This window comes from Oncorhynchus keta, chromosome 30, assembly GCF_023373465.1.
Source record: "Oncorhynchus keta strain PuntledgeMale-10-30-2019 chromosome 30, Oket_V2, whole genome shotgun sequence".
NCBI classification, from domain to species: Eukaryota; Metazoa; Chordata; class Actinopteri; order Salmoniformes; family Salmonidae; genus Oncorhynchus; species Oncorhynchus keta.
The window spans coordinates 58,484,880-58,502,055 of record NC_068450.1 but is presented as its reverse complement, the minus strand read 5'-3'; the positions used below and the strand labels follow the sequence as shown (position 1 = coordinate 58,502,055).

At 45.1% G+C, this 17,176-nt stretch overlaps 1 protein-coding gene across 2 annotated transcripts in view; it reads right to left on the bottom strand.

The window, feature by feature from the left end:
- Positions 1-11,406: 11,406 nt before the first annotated feature.
- Positions 11,407-17,176, bottom strand: part of LOC118363819 (beta-1,3-galactosyltransferase 1-like) — a 113,900-nt gene continuing 108,130 nt past the window's right edge. Inside the window, exons 1-2 of one of the 2 annotated variants that reach the window (XM_035745065.2) lie at positions 13,881-14,364; positions 11,407-13,659 (exon numbers count right to left, since the gene is read on the bottom strand). In XM_035745065.2, coding sequence (XP_035600958.2) covers positions 12,401-13,390 — 990 coding nt within the window. In that variant the 5' untranslated portion in view covers positions 13,391-13,659; positions 13,881-14,364 and the 3' untranslated portion in view covers positions 11,407-12,400. Of the gene's footprint in view, positions 13,660-13,880; positions 14,365-17,176 lie in introns of those variants that run through there. The other variant, XM_035745064.2, reaches the window with a different exon arrangement.

Here is a 17,176-nt window from a genome sequence, read left to right as displayed (position 1 = left end):
GTTACTCTGGACCCTGATCTCTCTTTTGAAGAACATATCAAGACCATTTCAAGGACAGCTTTTTTCCATCTACGTAACATTGCAAAAATCAGAAACTTTCTGTCCAAAAATGATGCAGAAAAATTAATCCATGCTTTTGTCACTTCTAGGTTAGACTACTGCAATGCTCTACTTTCCGGCTACCTGGATAAAGCACTAAATAATCTTCAGTTAGTGCTAAATACGGCTGATAGAATCCTGACTAGAACCAAAGAATTTGATCATATTACTCCAGTGCTAGCCTCTCTACACTGTCTTCCTGTCAAAGCAAGGGCTGATTTCAAGGTTTTACTGCTAACCTACAAAGCATTACATGGGCTTGCTCCTACCTATTTCTCTGATTTGGTCCTGCCGTACATATCTACACGTACGCTACGGTCACAAGACGCAGGCCTCCTAATTGTCCCTAGAATTTCTAAGCAAACAGCTGGAGGCAGGGCTTTCTCTTATAGAGCTCCATTTTTAAATCAAATCAAATCAAATCAATTTTTTTGTCACATACACATGGTTAGCAGATGTTAATGCGAGTGTAGCGAAATGCTTGTGCTTCTAGTTCCGACAATGCAGTGATAACCAACAAGTAATCTAACTAACAATTCCAAAACTACTGTCTTATACACAGTGTAAGGGGATAAAGAATATGTACATAAGGATATATGAATGAGTGATGGTACAGGGCAGCATACAGTAGATGGTATCGAGTACAGTATATACATATGAGATGAGTATGTAGACAAAGTAAACAAAGTGGCATAGTTAAAGTGGCTAGTGATACATGTATTACACAAGGATGCAGTCGATGATGTAGAGTACAGTATATACGTATGAATATGAGATTAATAATGTAGGGTAAGTAACATTATATAAGGTAGCATTGTTTAAAGTGGCTAGTGATATATTTACATCATTTCCCATCAATTCCCATTATTAAAGTGGCTGGAGTTGGGTCAGTGTCAATGACAGTGTGTTGGCAGCAGCCACTCAATGTTAGTGGTGGCTGTTTAACAGTTTGATGGCCTTGAGATAGAAGCTGTTTTTCAGTCTCTCGGTCCCAGCTTTGATGCACCTGTACTGACCTCGCCTTCTGGATGATAGCGCGGTGAACAGGCAGTGGCTCGGGTGGTTGATGTCCTTGATGATCTTTATGGCTTTCCTGTAACATCGGGTGGTGTAGGTGTCCTGGAGGGCAGGTAGTTTGCCCCCGGTGATGCGTTGTGCAGACCTCACTACCCTCTGGAGAGCCTTACGGTTGAGGGCGGAGCAGTTGCCGTACCAGGCGGTGATACAGCCCGCCAGGATGCTCTCGATTGTGCATCTGTAGAAGTTTGTGAGTGCTTTTGGTGACAAGCCGAATTTCTTCAGCCTCCTGAGGTTGAAGAGGCGCTGCTGCGCCTTTTTCACGACGCTGTCAGTGTGAGTGGACCAATTCAGTTTGTCTGTGATGTGTATGCCGAGGAACTTAAAACTTGCTACCCTCTCCACTACTGTTCCATCGATGTGGATAGGGAGTGTTCCCTCTGCTGTTTCCTGAGGTCCACAATCATCTCCTTAGTTTTGTTGACGTTGAGTGTGAGGTTATTTTCCTGACACCACACTCCGAGGGCCCTCACCTCCTCCCTGTAGGCCGTCTCGTCGTTGTTGGTAATCAAGCCTACCACTGTTGTGTCGTCCGCAACCTTGATGATTGAGTTGGAGGCGTGCGTGGCCACGCAGTCGTGGGTGAACAGGGAGTACAGGAGAGGGCTCAGAACGCACCCTTGTGGGGCCCCCGTGTTGAGGATCAGCGGGGAGGAGATGTTGTTGCCTACCCTCACCACCTGGGGGCGGCCCGTCAGGAAGTCCACTACCCAGTTGCACAGGGCAGGGTCGAGACCCAGGGTCTCGAGCTTGATGACGAGCTTGGAGGGTACTATGGTGTTGAATGCCGAGCTGTAGTCGATGAACAGCATTCTCACATAGGTATTCCTCTTGTCCAGGTGGGTTAGGGCAGTGTGCAGTGTGGTTGAGATTGCGTCGTCTGTGGACCTATTTGGGCGGTAAGCAAATTGGAGTGGGTCTAGGGTGTCAGGTAGGGTGGAGGTGATATGGTCCTTGACTAGTCTCTCAAAGCACTTCATGATGACGGAAGTGAGTGCTACGGGGCGGTAGTCGTTTAGCTCAGTTACCTTAGCTTTCTTGGGAACAGGAACAATGGTGGCCCTCTTGAAGCATGTGGGAACAGCAGACTGGTATAGGGATTGATTGAATATGTCCGTAAACACACCGGCCAGCTGGTCTGCGCATGCTCTGAGGGCGCGGCTGGGGATGCCGTCTGGGCCTGCAGCCTTGCGAGGGTTAACACGTTTAAATGTCTTACTCACCTCGGCTGCAGTGAAGGAGAGACCGCATGTTTTCGTTGCAGGCCGTGTCAGTGGCACTGTATTGTCCTCAAAGCGGGCAAAAAAGTTATTTAGTCTGCCTGGGAGCAAGACATCCTGGTCCGTGACTTCGCTGGGTTTCTTCTTGTAGTCCGTGATTGACTGTAGACCCTGCCACATTTTATGGAACGTTCTGCCTACCCATGTCAGAGACGCAAACTCGGTCTCAACCTTTAAGTCTTTACTGAAGACTCATCTCTTCAGTGGGTCATATGATTGAGTGTAGTCTGGCCCAGGAGTGGGAAGGTGAACGGAAAGGCTCTGGAGCAACGAACCACCCTTGCTGTCTCTGCCTGGCCGGTTCCCCTCTTTCCACTGGGATTCTCTGCCTCTAACCCTATTACAGGGGCTGAGTCACTGGCTTACTGGGGCTCTCTCATGCCGTCCCTGGAGGGGGTGCGTCACCTGAGTGGGTTGATTCACTGATGTGGTCATCCTGTCTGGGTTGTCCCCCCTTGGGTTGTGCCGTGGCGGAGATCTTTGTGGGCTATACTCAGCCTTGTCTCAGGATGGTAAGTTGGTGGTTGAAGATATCCCTCTAGTGGTGTGGGGGCTGTGCTTTGGCAAAGTGGGTGGGGTTATATCCTTCCTGTTTGGCCCTGTCCGGTGGTGTCCTCGGATGGGGCCACAGTGTCTCCTGACCCCTCCTGTCTCAGCCTCCAGTATTTATGCTGCAGTAGTTTATGTGTCGGGGGGCTAGGGTCAGTTTGTTATATCTGGAGTACTTCTCCTGTCCTATTCGGTGTCCTGTGTGAATCTAAGTGTGCGTTCTCTAATTCTCTCCTTCTCTCTTTCTTTCTCTCTCTCGGAGGACCTGAGCCCTAGGACCATGCCACAGGACTACCTGACATGATGACTCCTTGCTGTCCCCAGTCCACCTGGCCGTGCTGCTGCTCAAGTTTCAACTGTTCTGCCTTATTATTATTTGACCATGCTGGTCATTTATGAACATTTATGAACATTTGAACATTTTGGCCATGTTCTGTTATAATCTCCACCCGGCACAGCCAGAAGAGGACTGGCCACCCCACATAGCCTGGTTCCTCTCTAGGTTTCTTCCTAGGTTTTGGCCTTTCTAGGGAGTTTTTCCTAGCCACCGTGCTTCTACACCTGCATTGCTTGCTGTTTGGGGTTTTAGGCTGGGTTTCTGTACAGCACTTTGAGCTGATGTATGAAGGGCTATATAAATAAATTTGATTTGATTTGGACCCCCCCCCCCTCTCGCTCTCTCTCTGAAATACCCTTGTTACTTTTGGGTTTTGGACAGGAGACTGATGAACAGATGGTGGCAGCTATTTTTCATTCTCTCATGTTTCTTTCTGTCCTCACAGCCACATCCCTGTCTGCATATAAAACACCTGCTCTCTCTCTCTCTCTCTCTCTCTCTCTCTCTCTCTCTCTCTCTCTCTCTCTCTCTCTCTCTCTCTCTCTCTCTCTCTCTCTCTCTCTCTCTCTCTCTCTCTCTCTCTCTCTCTCTCTCTCTCCTCTCTCTCTCTCTCTCTCTCTCTCTCTCTCACACACACACACACACAGATATTTTATTTCCTCTTAAGTTGAAGAAACATCATAACCTTGGGCCAAATCCCCTTGAAATGAAAAATGACACAGCCAGCTATTAATCTTTTGGACAGTTGTATGCGTCTAGCTGAAACATCCCATACAGGTGGAACTACACTGTGACAATATGAGCATGCTGATCTGAGAGCTGATCTTCAGATGTTAGATTGCAGTCAGTTGAGCTTGGAACTGATAATGACAGTGATCAGATAAAGACAAATACTGTTCACAGATCAGGGCTTACGCGTATCTATATAAGGGAGATATAGTAAAGAGACATAAATAGGGATGATAAAGTTTAGAAAGTGAGAGGGGAATATTTCTTTGTCAGTCAATTACATCCCTCGTCCACTCGCTGTTGCTGCGTACCTCCCTTTCCTACACAGGTAAATACACAGCTGAATCACCAGCCCTTCCAAACACATGAAATCAAACAGGTGAGGTAAATAAATCCTCTTTTTAGACTGCGTCACATGGAGATTTGGTTCCTTTTTCACTGAATCAAGTGCCGTCATTATCATTTGATAGGGAAGGAAAGAAACAAATGCATTCGTCTCAAAGGGGTCACATTTAATCCAACAGAAATTGACGGCACTATTCGGGCTGATTAAATTACCTTGGAATCGGCGTTATCTTTTCATTCCCACAAAGCTACAAAGTATCGCAGGCGAAGTAAGTGCCACATCTAATAGATATTGATTGGATTCGCTTTATTCGTTTCTATTTGCAGATGAGATGAAACTGTTGTCTCTGAGGGCATCTTTCCCAGTAGGATTAGAAAACAATTATGGTGGCCTAGAGGAAGTATAGGAACAAAGACAAGGAGGTAGGGAATAGGAAATAGGAACTCTTGTGTAGGAAGTAGGAAGCATAATTGACATGCTTTTGACTATAAGGATGCTGTGCGGAGGCTTATAATATTATTAGGACTATATGCAGCACTGATGTGATGATTTGATAAGGGGCCAAAGGTGTGAAGACCTTTCAGACCGGCTCTTCCTTAAAGCACTCTCTAGAGATTGGTTTAGGACGGCCGTTGAATAAAAAACAATGAATTCTTCATTCTTCATTGAAACTCAATGGAAATCTCCGCTGACAGAAATGCCTGATCTCCCGCGCATAGCTTTCCCAGAAATAGCCCTGCTGTGTTTTCCAAGCTGTTCTGGCTGTCTGAAGCCGACACACACAAAGTATTGTCCCGTCCTCTGTGATGCAATCTGTCAACAGCTTCACAGGCATCTGCTGGGGATTTCTCTCTGTGTGTGGACGATTGAGGGAGCCTTATAGGGGAAAAACATGGAAACTGGAGAGGGATAGAGATGAGGAAAACGAAGAGAGAGAGAGAAAACAGATTGTCACACTGAGTTCAAGCCCTGGGTTATCAGATTACCCTCCTGTGACTGGGAAAGTCACAGGAGGGTGACTGGGGGGTGACTGGAGGGTGACTGTGACTGGGAAACTGAGAAAGTGACAACCACAGCATCACCAAAACGTGAGTGAGAGAGACAAAGGGAGAGGGAGAGAGAGAGAGAGATCCATCTAGCCCGTGTCACCTCAGTCTTAAAGCTAAAACACACTGACTCTCTGAGATGCACTCCTTACATGACAAAAGTGAGATAGAAAGGAGGGTTTGATATAATCCTCCCTCCATCCCTTCCTCCGTCTTCTCCCTCTTTCCTACAGAGATCCATTGCCCTGCTCAGTACTAAGGCGTGTTTGCTGCTGGATTGCCAGCATTGCATCCTGGGATGTAGGTCAGGTGAATAAGAGAGCGAAGTGAAGAGCAGGACGGAGATGGAAGAGATTTCAATAGAGATTAATTGCCTCCCAAATGAGCCACCTAATTCTCCTCCTCAGCTCCCTTGCATCTCATCTGCTCAACACAGGCCTCTGTTAATGATCGTCTGAGAAATTCAATTTCCACTTTTATCTTTCTTTTACCGCAGCGCCCGACCACTTAACTGGGTTTTAATAATTATTAATGGTATTTAAGAACTCTGTAGATAAAAGTTAAAAACTTGAAAGACACCAATCTTAAAGAACATCTGACAGATCAGGCTTGGGGATATTGTATCAATGGGGCTTATGGAAAGAGCAGTTTGAGAGGAATGATTTCAATGCAGCGATTGATCATGATGATAAGTATTTTTAAGCTCTTCTTGTCATGTGTCTTGCATATTGAGACGTCAACATCGTACAAGTTCTGCTGAACTCCTCCTCTAAAGCACTACTGTATTCTGAACCGATCCTGTCAGTCTTATATCAACATCCTAAATCAAATCACCTGTCAACACGTTGAGTGATTCATCCATTTATTCGCTTCCTGGTCAAATATTGTGAATTACTACTGAGATCTCCCTTTGGCAAACAATAACAACAGCAATGGACGTTCAAAATAATTGTGATGAATGATGAATCCTTTGGAATGCAATACCTCCCAACTAGCCCAGACAACCGGTGCGATACGATTGTGATCCGACACGTGACTGCAGTTTAATACCCAGATGTTGTATACTGTATGATTCATAAAGCTAGGACTGCCCAGAGCTATCCCAGGGCTGAGCCTCTAGGCTGGGCTAGTGTAGACTAGAGGAACCCTCCTAGCTGTCCGGATGGGTTAGGTATGCTGCTGTGAACACTGCTGAGTCTGTCATGGTCGGGAGAACAGATGAACACAGCCTTGACCCCTATCAGTCCCACTGAGACAACACCACATAAACACTGTGATTCACCATGGTACAATACTTGACATGGCCTCAAAACAGGATGTTGTAAGCAGCAGGCTTACCTTATAGAATGTCTATTATCACAAGGGGACTTCAGGTCGGGTATTTCTCAATATCTTCTTTGTGGTTTGGGGGAAGGAGACAGAAGAGACATGGGAGGCATCCGAAACATAATACCTTCCTTGTGACATAAGACATATTACTGTTTCTGTCACAGGCGATGTTCTGGGGTATAACGGCATGCGACTGTAATGTTAAGCAATGGAGTGCTGCTGGCTTTAGGATGGTTTCTGTAATGGACTTGCCTTGACACGGTGTGCTTCAGTGTGGTACCTGGTCTATTTAGCATCAGCGGTGGTCTGAATCACCCTCTTTAGGAATCCCATCAGGTATTTATGGTCGTCACCTCCACGGGCACGACCGCCTCGCCCCGCACAATCAAATAAAGCAGGGCTGCCTCGACTGAGGCGGTGGGAGGCGCTAACCATAAATACGAGTCAGCTACTTTCCAATGCATTGCAACGAACGGAGTCAGAGAAGGAGGAAGGTGGAGTAGGCCTCGCTCACAGCCCATCTCCATCACGTCTAACAGAATGGGTTCATTCTGCACTTTAAAGAGTTCATTTATCACAGGAGCATTTCTCTGTTTCCTTGGGTGTCACAGCGCTCCTCCTAGTCTCTGGCTGATGTATGCGGCCCATTTAAATCCCATCCATCTGTTATGTATGACAGAGCATAATTCACATAGGGCTGAATCCTGTCTATCCACCACGGCAAGGGCAGTCTCTTAAGGAAGAATTCAATATTAATGTCATGTTTTTTTTATTTTGCTGGTTGGTGGTTTGCAAATGGCGTCTCGGTCTTGGACTAAATGAAATGGGGTGAATACTATTACGTAAATAGTTGAAGCTGTTGAAGTGGCAGGCAAAAAAGGATGTGATGCATACAGGGCCGTCTTTAAGATGGTAATCTAATCATTTTTAGGAAAGTGAATGTGGGGTTGTTCAACTAAATGGATAGAAGGACAGAGAGTGAAAGAGACAGAGATAGAGACAGAGATAGATACAGATAGAGATAGCGATGCAGACTTGTGGCGTAGAGAACAGAAAGAGAGGGAATGAATGTCAACTGAGCAGTATGAGCAGTATGAGTCGGAGTTGATTCAGTATGAGTCGGAGTTGATTCAGTATGAGTCGGAGTTGATTCAGTCTGAGTCGGAATTTGATTCAGTATTAGTCGGAGTTGATTCAGTATGAGTCGGAGTTGATTCAGTCTGAGTTGGAATTTGATTCAGTATGAGTCGGAGTTGATTCAGTATGAGTTGGAGTTGATTCGGTATGAGTCCGAGTTGATTCGGTATGAGTTGATTCGGTATCAGTCAGAGCTGATTCGGTATGAGTCAGAGTTGATTCAGGATGAGTCAGAGTTGACTCAGTATGAGTCAGAGTTGATTGTGTGCTTTGACGACACGTCTTTAGTGAGCCAGGAATATTACGTTTTTATCCTCTAACTATTGGACTATACTGAATGTTCAAAGCAGTCAGGGTCTCCATGAATGGCGTATTGCATTAGCTTTAGGGATTACATGTCAACAGGATGTCTTACAAATATAAGATATGTCTGAGGAAATGTCTGCATGTGATTTGACGTCATATATTCAAAGCCTGCCTTCACAAGCCAGTACTGCCTTCACAAATCGTCTTGGGGCAAATATAAAGTGTTGCTTGAAAAACGAGGCAGACAAAATCCCTTCCTTAAAAACTGCAGTGACAGGCATGATATTATCGTTGTGGTTCAATGAAGTAAGAGATAGCTGACACAAGAACACCAACCCAGCTTGTCTCTCTGCTCGCCTCTCTTGTAAGTATTCCGATGGATCGGATTTGCAGGGGGGCAATGCAAATAAAATACCAAAACCTTCCGATCCAAACAAATCACCTTTTGTTTCATGCATATTTATCACACTTTTAAAATCCAGCAACTGTGACAAAGATTAAAAACATGTGAGAGGATCATTGCGGCACTGCACCAAATTCTGACCGTTAAGTCAGTTCTAAGTAATAAGAAAATGTCACCAACAGCCAAATAGACTGTGCCCTCTCCAGAGTACAAGACCGCGTCAATAGATGTTTGGAACTACTCAGCACTGAGGATTGAGTTGTGGTATTTACCCATGTGGTGGAGTATTGCTTTGGCATGTGTAGGCCTACAGGCACGTACCGACAGGCCTGCTCACATAAAGCACGGCACGCAGCTGTGCAAGACAGTTCCAGAGGAGATAGATGATTGGCAGATGTGGAAAAAACTTTGGATTTTAAAATCCGCATAATCAGCTCATTGTTTCTGCTTCATCACAGCGTAATGGGGGAGCTTGTCTCCTAGGAGATTGGTACGAGAATAAAAATGTCCCCCCCCCCTCCCCCTTGTGTATGCTCCCATACACACAGACCACAGGCTCAACACAAAACAGTTCACAATGAGTAACCTAGATAACTTCTCCCTATTAGATCCACCCCCTCTGTGAAACAGATGCAGAACATCCCTATGCATATTCCTCCCACTGAACAGCACCAACCAAAAGCAACACTCCATAATCCCATTGCATATTCAGAGAGAATCCAGTGACACAATAGCATCACCGAAAATAAAAACGATTGTGTGGCCAGCTGCTTTCAGTGAGCCCTCATCTGAAAGCCCTTTGCTACCATGGCAGATGGTTCATGCTGCCCTCAGATTGGTACCAGATTTTTAAAACTTGGGCTGCTCATTTTTATCTGGTTCAGTTTTTTGACTTAAATGCACTTGGAATGTGATAAAAGTTTACTAAGAAACTTGTACCTCTTTATTTTCCGAAATATATATATTTTTGGCCTAGGTCCCATTGCGATAAACACACAAATGAATGAACTTCATAGACTCACCAGAACTACCGTTATCTGTCAACTCAGCAGTTTGCCTTCTCCAACTGTGTGGCTGATGCCCCCATGTCTCCCATGTCTCCATGTCTCCCATGTCTCCCATGTCTTCCATGTCTCCCATGCCTCCCATGTCTCCATGTCTCCCATGTCTTCCATGTCTCCATGTCTCCCATGTCTCCATGTCTCCATGTCTTCCATGTCTCCATGTCTCCAATGTCTCCCATGTCTTCCATGTCTCCATGTCTCCCATGTCTCCTATGTCTCCCATGTCTCCCATGTCTCCATGTCTCCCATGTCTCCCATGTCTCCCATGTCTTCCATGTCTCCCATGTCTCCCATGTCTTCCATGTCTCCCATGTCTCCCATGTCTCCCATGTCTCCCATTTCTTCCATGTCTCCCATGTCTCCATGTCTCCCATGTCTCCCATGTCTCCATGTCTCCCATGTCTCCCATGTCTCCCATGTCTTCCAGTGCTACAGGATGTTATTCCCAATGGTTCCGTTTGTTCCACAACACTGAAAATATAACTGCAATCTAAGGAACACAAAATGAGTCATATAGTGAATGTGTCACCTGTGAGTCATTTAATAGAAAACCGTCAGCTAAATTGTCATACGACTGAACAAGCTCTGGGAATGAAGGTAACACGTAGTAAAGTGGATGCATTTAGGATGGAGCAAAGCCATCAAAACACCATTTAGAATCTACAGTACTAAAAGTCCAATTACATTTCAAGGGGTTTCAAGTTGATCACAAGTTAACCGAATAGATTTTCAACCAGAACAGCATCTGGGAATATTCCTATCGTGAGGAAAACGGTTAGGACATAGGGATGTGTCTGTCCCCAAAGATTTCAAGTCCATATTACTTGTGAGAACACTGTAAATGTTTTACCACAGTGTGTCGTTGTGTGTTCAACATATATACTGTTGAGTATCCCCGTTTGTTCTATATAGAATCTATCGAACTCCCCAGAGGCTCCTAGCAGCTCCCAGGAGCCATGTTGGTAAACTTGTGTTTCAAAGTGTTCTCACCTCCGCCACACACACACCTGTCTGCATCTGACAAAACTGTTCTCACCGATAGGAAGAACCAATTACTGGAGCTCTATTCAGACATCACACACACACACACACACACACACACACACACACACACACACACACACACACACACACACACACACACACACACACACACACACACACACACACACACACACACACACACACACACACACACCTCTACAGATGAGCAAATGTAAATCTTGAGCATTCAGCTGAGTAGTTCAGTCATAGCATGAAGGCATTTCTCAGAGTAGTTGTTCATGGCGTGTTGACAGCTTTACACAGAGAGTTGTGTTGATAGGCAATCTTAATGAGCGCCGAACATGTCTCCAATTCATTACCTGACACACTGCAACTACAGAGAGGGACTTGGGTAAAGCTGAAGTCCTTAATTCAGGCATAAATAGGTATGTGTCAGTCCACTGCATGTATTGAAATAAAAACCCATTGAATAATTCAACACTATTATAAACTGTCCTCTTATTAGGATCACACATAATAAATGACAGACTTAAAAAGAAATCCCAAATACGTAGGAAAAAAGGGAATACACTCTCAAATGAAACCCGTCTTTAATGTAATGCAGCCGTTGGTTGTGTCGTCCCTCTGGTTTCAAGTAATAGAAAATATAACACTCTGCCGTCTGTCTCGTCACCGCGCGGCTTAAAGAGCGGGGGGGAGAGCCTCACATACAGATGGAACAACATTCACCGGGGAATGCATGTGGTTAATGCCGTTACATCGCCATTTGTACCGTCCCATACAAAGGACTCCAGATCCATAGTAAGAAAATAGGTTTCATTCTTTAAAACAGTATATTACAACTCAATTGCAGAGGCATGTATGTCCGTCGTGTCACACAGTAGGTCCATTGAACTGTTAGTCTCCTGTTCTAACGATCTTAGATCATTCCAATGAACACTCAATCTATGTCTATTGTGAACTTATCATGGTCTTTTCACTATGACAACATCTGTTGCGGTACCAAAACAGTGCTTCCCACAAATACATCTTTATTAAATATACAAAGACTGGAAATTAAGAGTGGACATTCATTATCAACCTAACTGACAGCAGAACGTTTACATAGGTTGTATATCTTGGTATTTCTTATCATCCCTACTACTTCAGTAATAGGGCCAGACTTTTTCTGGAAATTAGCAGCATTGCCTACATAGATTAGCCTAATAGCATCTGAGCCATTCTGTCCCACTGCTAAGCTTCCACCTCTGTGTTTTAGTGATTTCATCTCATAAACAACATATGGTGCAAATGGCATACTGTTGCATTGTGAGACATTATTTGATTTTCATAGAGTGGATTTTTTAATCAAACATGTTTCAGAAAATATACAGAATTATTTTATTTTCTAAACTGTGGCCTTTAAACTCATCAATAGGGGGAGAACGCAGGAGTTACAACAGCAGAGAGAAACCTTGGTCTGATAAAGAGGCTTTTAGCGAAGCGCCACTTAGACTATGCAAACGGCCAGATGGTTATTGTTACAGTACTGCTCCCTCAGGGTCATGTGCTGTACAGTGACAAAGAAAAGCAGAGATAGGAAGAGGTGGAAGGGGCAGAGGAGGAGGAAGAGAAGAAGCAATAAAGTAGAAGAAGAAGAAGAAGATGAAGAATTCAGGACCTCTTCACATTGGCACTAACTGTAGGTAGCTGATTAACACTTGAGGTGTTTCTTGCTGGTCATGTCATTCCAGATGCGGTGCATCTCCTCCGGGGAGATCTGGTGGACCGTTACGACCCGTCTGTAGCGGCACAGACTGTAGGCCATCTTCCAGTGGTTGAAGCCACTGTTCTGGAAGGGGTGGATGCCCAGTTTACGAAGGCACAGCCCCACGTACACATCCTCTAGGTGGAGCAGTCTGGTGTGCAGGGACGTCTTGTAGATGAGCTCGGCCACATCCGCCGAGAACACGTACCCAGTGCCCGAGCAGAAAGGCGGGTACTTAGTCTCAGGGTAAAGGTCTCTGGGCATGTACCACTTACTGCGCATGTCTCTGATCGGACCTCCGTTGATGACGTAGCCCGTGAAGTAGCGTCTCCGCGGCTTGCTGGCGGGCTTGAGGAGGTTGTAGACCAGGTTCTCCATGTTAACGTAGATGTCCGAGTCCGTCTTGAGGACGTACTGTGCCTTGGGGCAGAAGGTGGCCACCCAGCGCATGCCCATCAGGGTCTTGAGGGTGAGGTTGTGGTAGGAGTCTATGAAGTCCTCCACCACGACATCGTGGAAGATCTGGCTCTCCTGTTCCACCATCTGGTTGAGCACCGGATCCGTGTTCCTCCCAAGCAGGAAGAGTGTGAGGACGCGAACGCCATCGCCGAACGTGCTCTCGTCGCCCCACGTCTCTCGAATCGCTTGACGTGCATCAAACTCCTTGTGGGTGGTGCTGATCAGGATGACTAAGAAAGGTGCCTCCGTCTCACACTTCTTGGGCTCGTTGATGACAAAGTCGAAGGCGTGCGGGTTGAGCGGCCGAGTCCGTATATTGCTGAAGGTCACGTTCTTGGTGAGCTTGGTCTTCTGGCGGATGGGGATGGACAGCTGGCCCACGTAGGAGGTGGAGGGACGGGACAGACTCAGGTACCAGAGTGCGCTAGCCCAGCAAACGACCGTCAACAAGTATAAGCAGCTGACCTTTGAAGGCATTTCTGTTTACTTGGTGTGTGTTAGGAGCATTGAGAACGTCGAGAAGCCGGAATCTCCATGGGTGGTCCTCCAGCTACTTCCAGCGGTGCAGCATGATGCTGCCTCCACGAGATGCTTGACATTAATTCAGTACCCCTGACTGCTTTAATACAGCCTAGTGGTGGGATTCTGGTTGAAAAGGAGGGTTGTCGTTTTTCCTCAATGCAGCCATTGTACTATTCCATTCCATTAGGGGCGTTTCCTTGCATTCTTCTCGCCAGCACTTGATTCTGGACAGAAACAGATAAAAAACAAATTAGTCAAGCCTTAACAAGAAGGTTTCAGAACTCTTTGGCAAAATTAAAGTATTTACATGCGTGGAGTTATGAGGAGGGTTAGTATGAGCTTAGAAAAACATACAGAAAGTTCTACTTTGTTTGTTTCCTATAATCACAGATAACAGATAACTCAACATGTGAGACGATCTCTATAGCTTTAGGTGCGTGTATACTTCTCCAAGCCGTCCTCTGGCGGTGTGTTTCTGTCCTGCTTTTTCTTCTTCTTTTGTTCTGGCTACTTTGTGTTTACAAACACTGTTTATCTCCGCTTGTCCTTCCCTCGCTGCATATGCCGTGTCAAATCAGCAATATCACTCTTACTCTCTGAAAGTCTCCTCAAGAAGAAACACTCCCGAGGGAAATGCTCAGCATCCTCTCTTTCGCTCTCTCTGTCTCTGTCTCTCTCGCTCTTCTTCCCTCTTTCCTTCTCTCTTTATATCTCTCTCTTCCCCTGCCTCTCTCTCTCTCTCTCTCTCCTCTTTCTCTCTCAATGATACAGTGATCTTGGCATGACGGGAAATATTGTTCAGTAATGAGCTCTTCCTCGCTTGGTGGAATAAGGTACTGTAGCATCCAGAGAAATAATGCACCAATGCTCTGGTGCCATTATTAGGAATTGTATGGCACTTTCATGGGCATATAAGTATGCACACACGCTGCTTTTAGAATGGTTTATCATAATAGTGGCTTTGTGACGGGGAAAAAATGAATCACAAAATAACCATTGTTTCGCTTCGATGATGAAAGACATGATTAAAGAAAGTCAGCTCTGATAAAAGCCCACCATGCTCAGTGAGTGTTTCCATCACAGACAGCAACAGCATTGGTTCTGGATCAAAGCGAAGAGTGCATTTTTCCATCATTACAGTAACAAGAAGTGAGAGGCACTCTACTGGATTTTACTCAGGGAACAGGCACCTGTTGCTACCAACAGTGAGACTACTGATTGTGGTGTGGAATAAAATAAAAAAAAGTGTGTCTTTATGTGTGTGTTGATGAAAAACTGGTATTAGGAATGAAAGAGAGTGTAAAAAATAACAGACGAAAATAAGAGTTTCTGTCTCAGGTACCACTCCAGAAACTTCCATAAGTGTTCAATTGTGTTGAGATTTGAAGACTAAAATGGCCATGGCACATGGTTTACATAGTTTTCATGCTTATCAAACCATTCAGTGAACACTCGTGCCCTGTGGATGGGGGCATAGCCATGGTAACCAAAATATTGGCCAAAATAATGGCCTGTCCAGCATTTTTATACATGAGCATGATGGGATGTTAATTCCTTAATAACTCAGGAACCACACCTGCTTTCATTATACTTTGTATCCCCCATTTACACAAGTGTTTCCATTATTTTGGCAGTTACCTGTATGTCAAAACCAAAGATGAATCCCACAGTATGCGCCCCTTTTATTCGTCACAAAGATAATCCTTTGGATAACGTAATATGGCATCTGTGCATCAACATAGGGGAACAGTTATATTCCTGTATCCAAAGGATTATCTTTCGGACAAATAAAATGTTCAGAGGTCCAGAGGGCTGAAGTCCATGTCTTTTGGACATGAACATAGTTTTTGACGTGGTCGAATGCTGTGCTGCGTGATTAAAGGAAAGTCCTGTGGATATCCCACAAATGAGACGCTCAAAATGGTGAGATGGTCTCATGATTTCTTTAGATTAGCCTGACTTCGCAGTTCTGAGTTGGGGTCCTGCCTTTATCGGTCACATTTTGAGAGTGGCGACGATGACATCTATTCATATTCTTTATCCCATCTCTTTCAGTGGCAGAATGATCTATTCTATGTCCTCACATTTCCTGTCCTCCCATCACTTTTCACTGGGAGTTTAATCCATCTCATCATGTTTCCCTACCTCTCTCCCCTCTTCTCAATCATTCCTCCACCATCTCTGTTTAGCACTCTCTCCCTCTTTCTCTCCCCATTGTTCGCCATAATTTCTCCTCCGTCCCTTCCTCTCCCCCCTTCGTTCTCTGTCATTCTTCTCTTTCTATCACTCGCCCTCCTTTTTCCCAGTGACACTGTTGATCCCTCTCCCCATGCTCCTCTGGGCCTCACCCACTGCAAACACACAGCTTTGTTTTCGCCACCCACTATAAACCCTTCAATCTCTATGGACACCTCGGGCTGCTTCCTCTCATCCATCTCTCTATTCCCCTCTCTCTTTTAGTCTAACTCCACCACTAAATCATCTGCCCTCCCTGACCTGCTTCGTCCCGTTCACTCTATTATTTCTGTCTCTGAGCGAGACAGCAATAGAGAGCGAGAGAGAGAGAGAGAGAGAGAGAGAGAGAGAGAGAGAGAGAGAGAGAGAGAGAGAGAGAGAGAGAGAGAGAGAGAGAGAGAGAGAGAGAGAGAGAGAGCGAGAGAGAGCGAGAGAGAGAGAGCGAGAGAGAGAGAGATGTTTTGCTTGCTTTCCTTCAGTCATTTCCTTGGGATTGTACTGTACAATTCCTTTAATTATTCTCTCTTGGATTGATTCTTTGTGCTTGAGATCACAGTGTCAGCCGATTCTGATAAATGGTGCAGGGAAAGTAGTACTAGAAACCTGCTCTTCTCACGACAGACGGACTCGTTACATGTATTCATTCCACCCCTCATGTTGAAGTAGCTTCTTTTTTAGAAAGAACACCTTGACCTGTAGATGCTATTTGAATGAACAGGATATGAACAGGATATCATTGCAGTATCATATTCATGTTTCTCCCTGATTCTTGGATTGCCATTACGGAAACGGAAAAGACAGGCTTTCAATTGAGCTTTGTTTAACTTTTCCCCAACATTCAATTAAAGAAGAAGATTTTTTTTTTTTTACTTTCACCCCCTTTTTCGTGATATCCAATTGTTTAGTTGTAAACAGAAAATGTCAACAACAACAACAAAAAATCCTTACACTCAATAAAACGTATCTTCTTCTCTTCACTCAGTGAAGCGTTGTTATTTCCCAAATTAAGTCTTTGGTGTAAATTACAATAGAAGCCTATTAACATCAAGCAACAGCCGTCTTTGACAGATGTGAGATATTGCATTGGTTGTCATGACAGCAGGAAGCAGACAGTAAAGGCTTGTGTAGAGAGAAAGTGGGAGAGAGAAAGCGAAGGGAATGAAGAAAGAAAAAAGAAAGAGACACTGCCGCAGCCCTGTCACCGCCCCTGACTGACAACTGGCAGACAACAATGCACTCTGGGTAATTGAAAGGAAGTCCCGTCTTCACACTAGACAGGGTGGGGGCTGAAGAGATGGGGGTGAAAATTCAATGCATCTGGCTGGATTAAACCATTCAGCTCTAAATCACCACACACATCCCCCTTCCTTGAGGAACTCAATTTAGCAGCCTTAGATATCATGGCTCACCCTCTCGTTGATCTACTGCTTTGGCCTGACGCCCAACACTCCTCTCCTCAGTGTGTACGTTTTTGTGTGTGTGTGTGATAATAGACAACCACCCTGT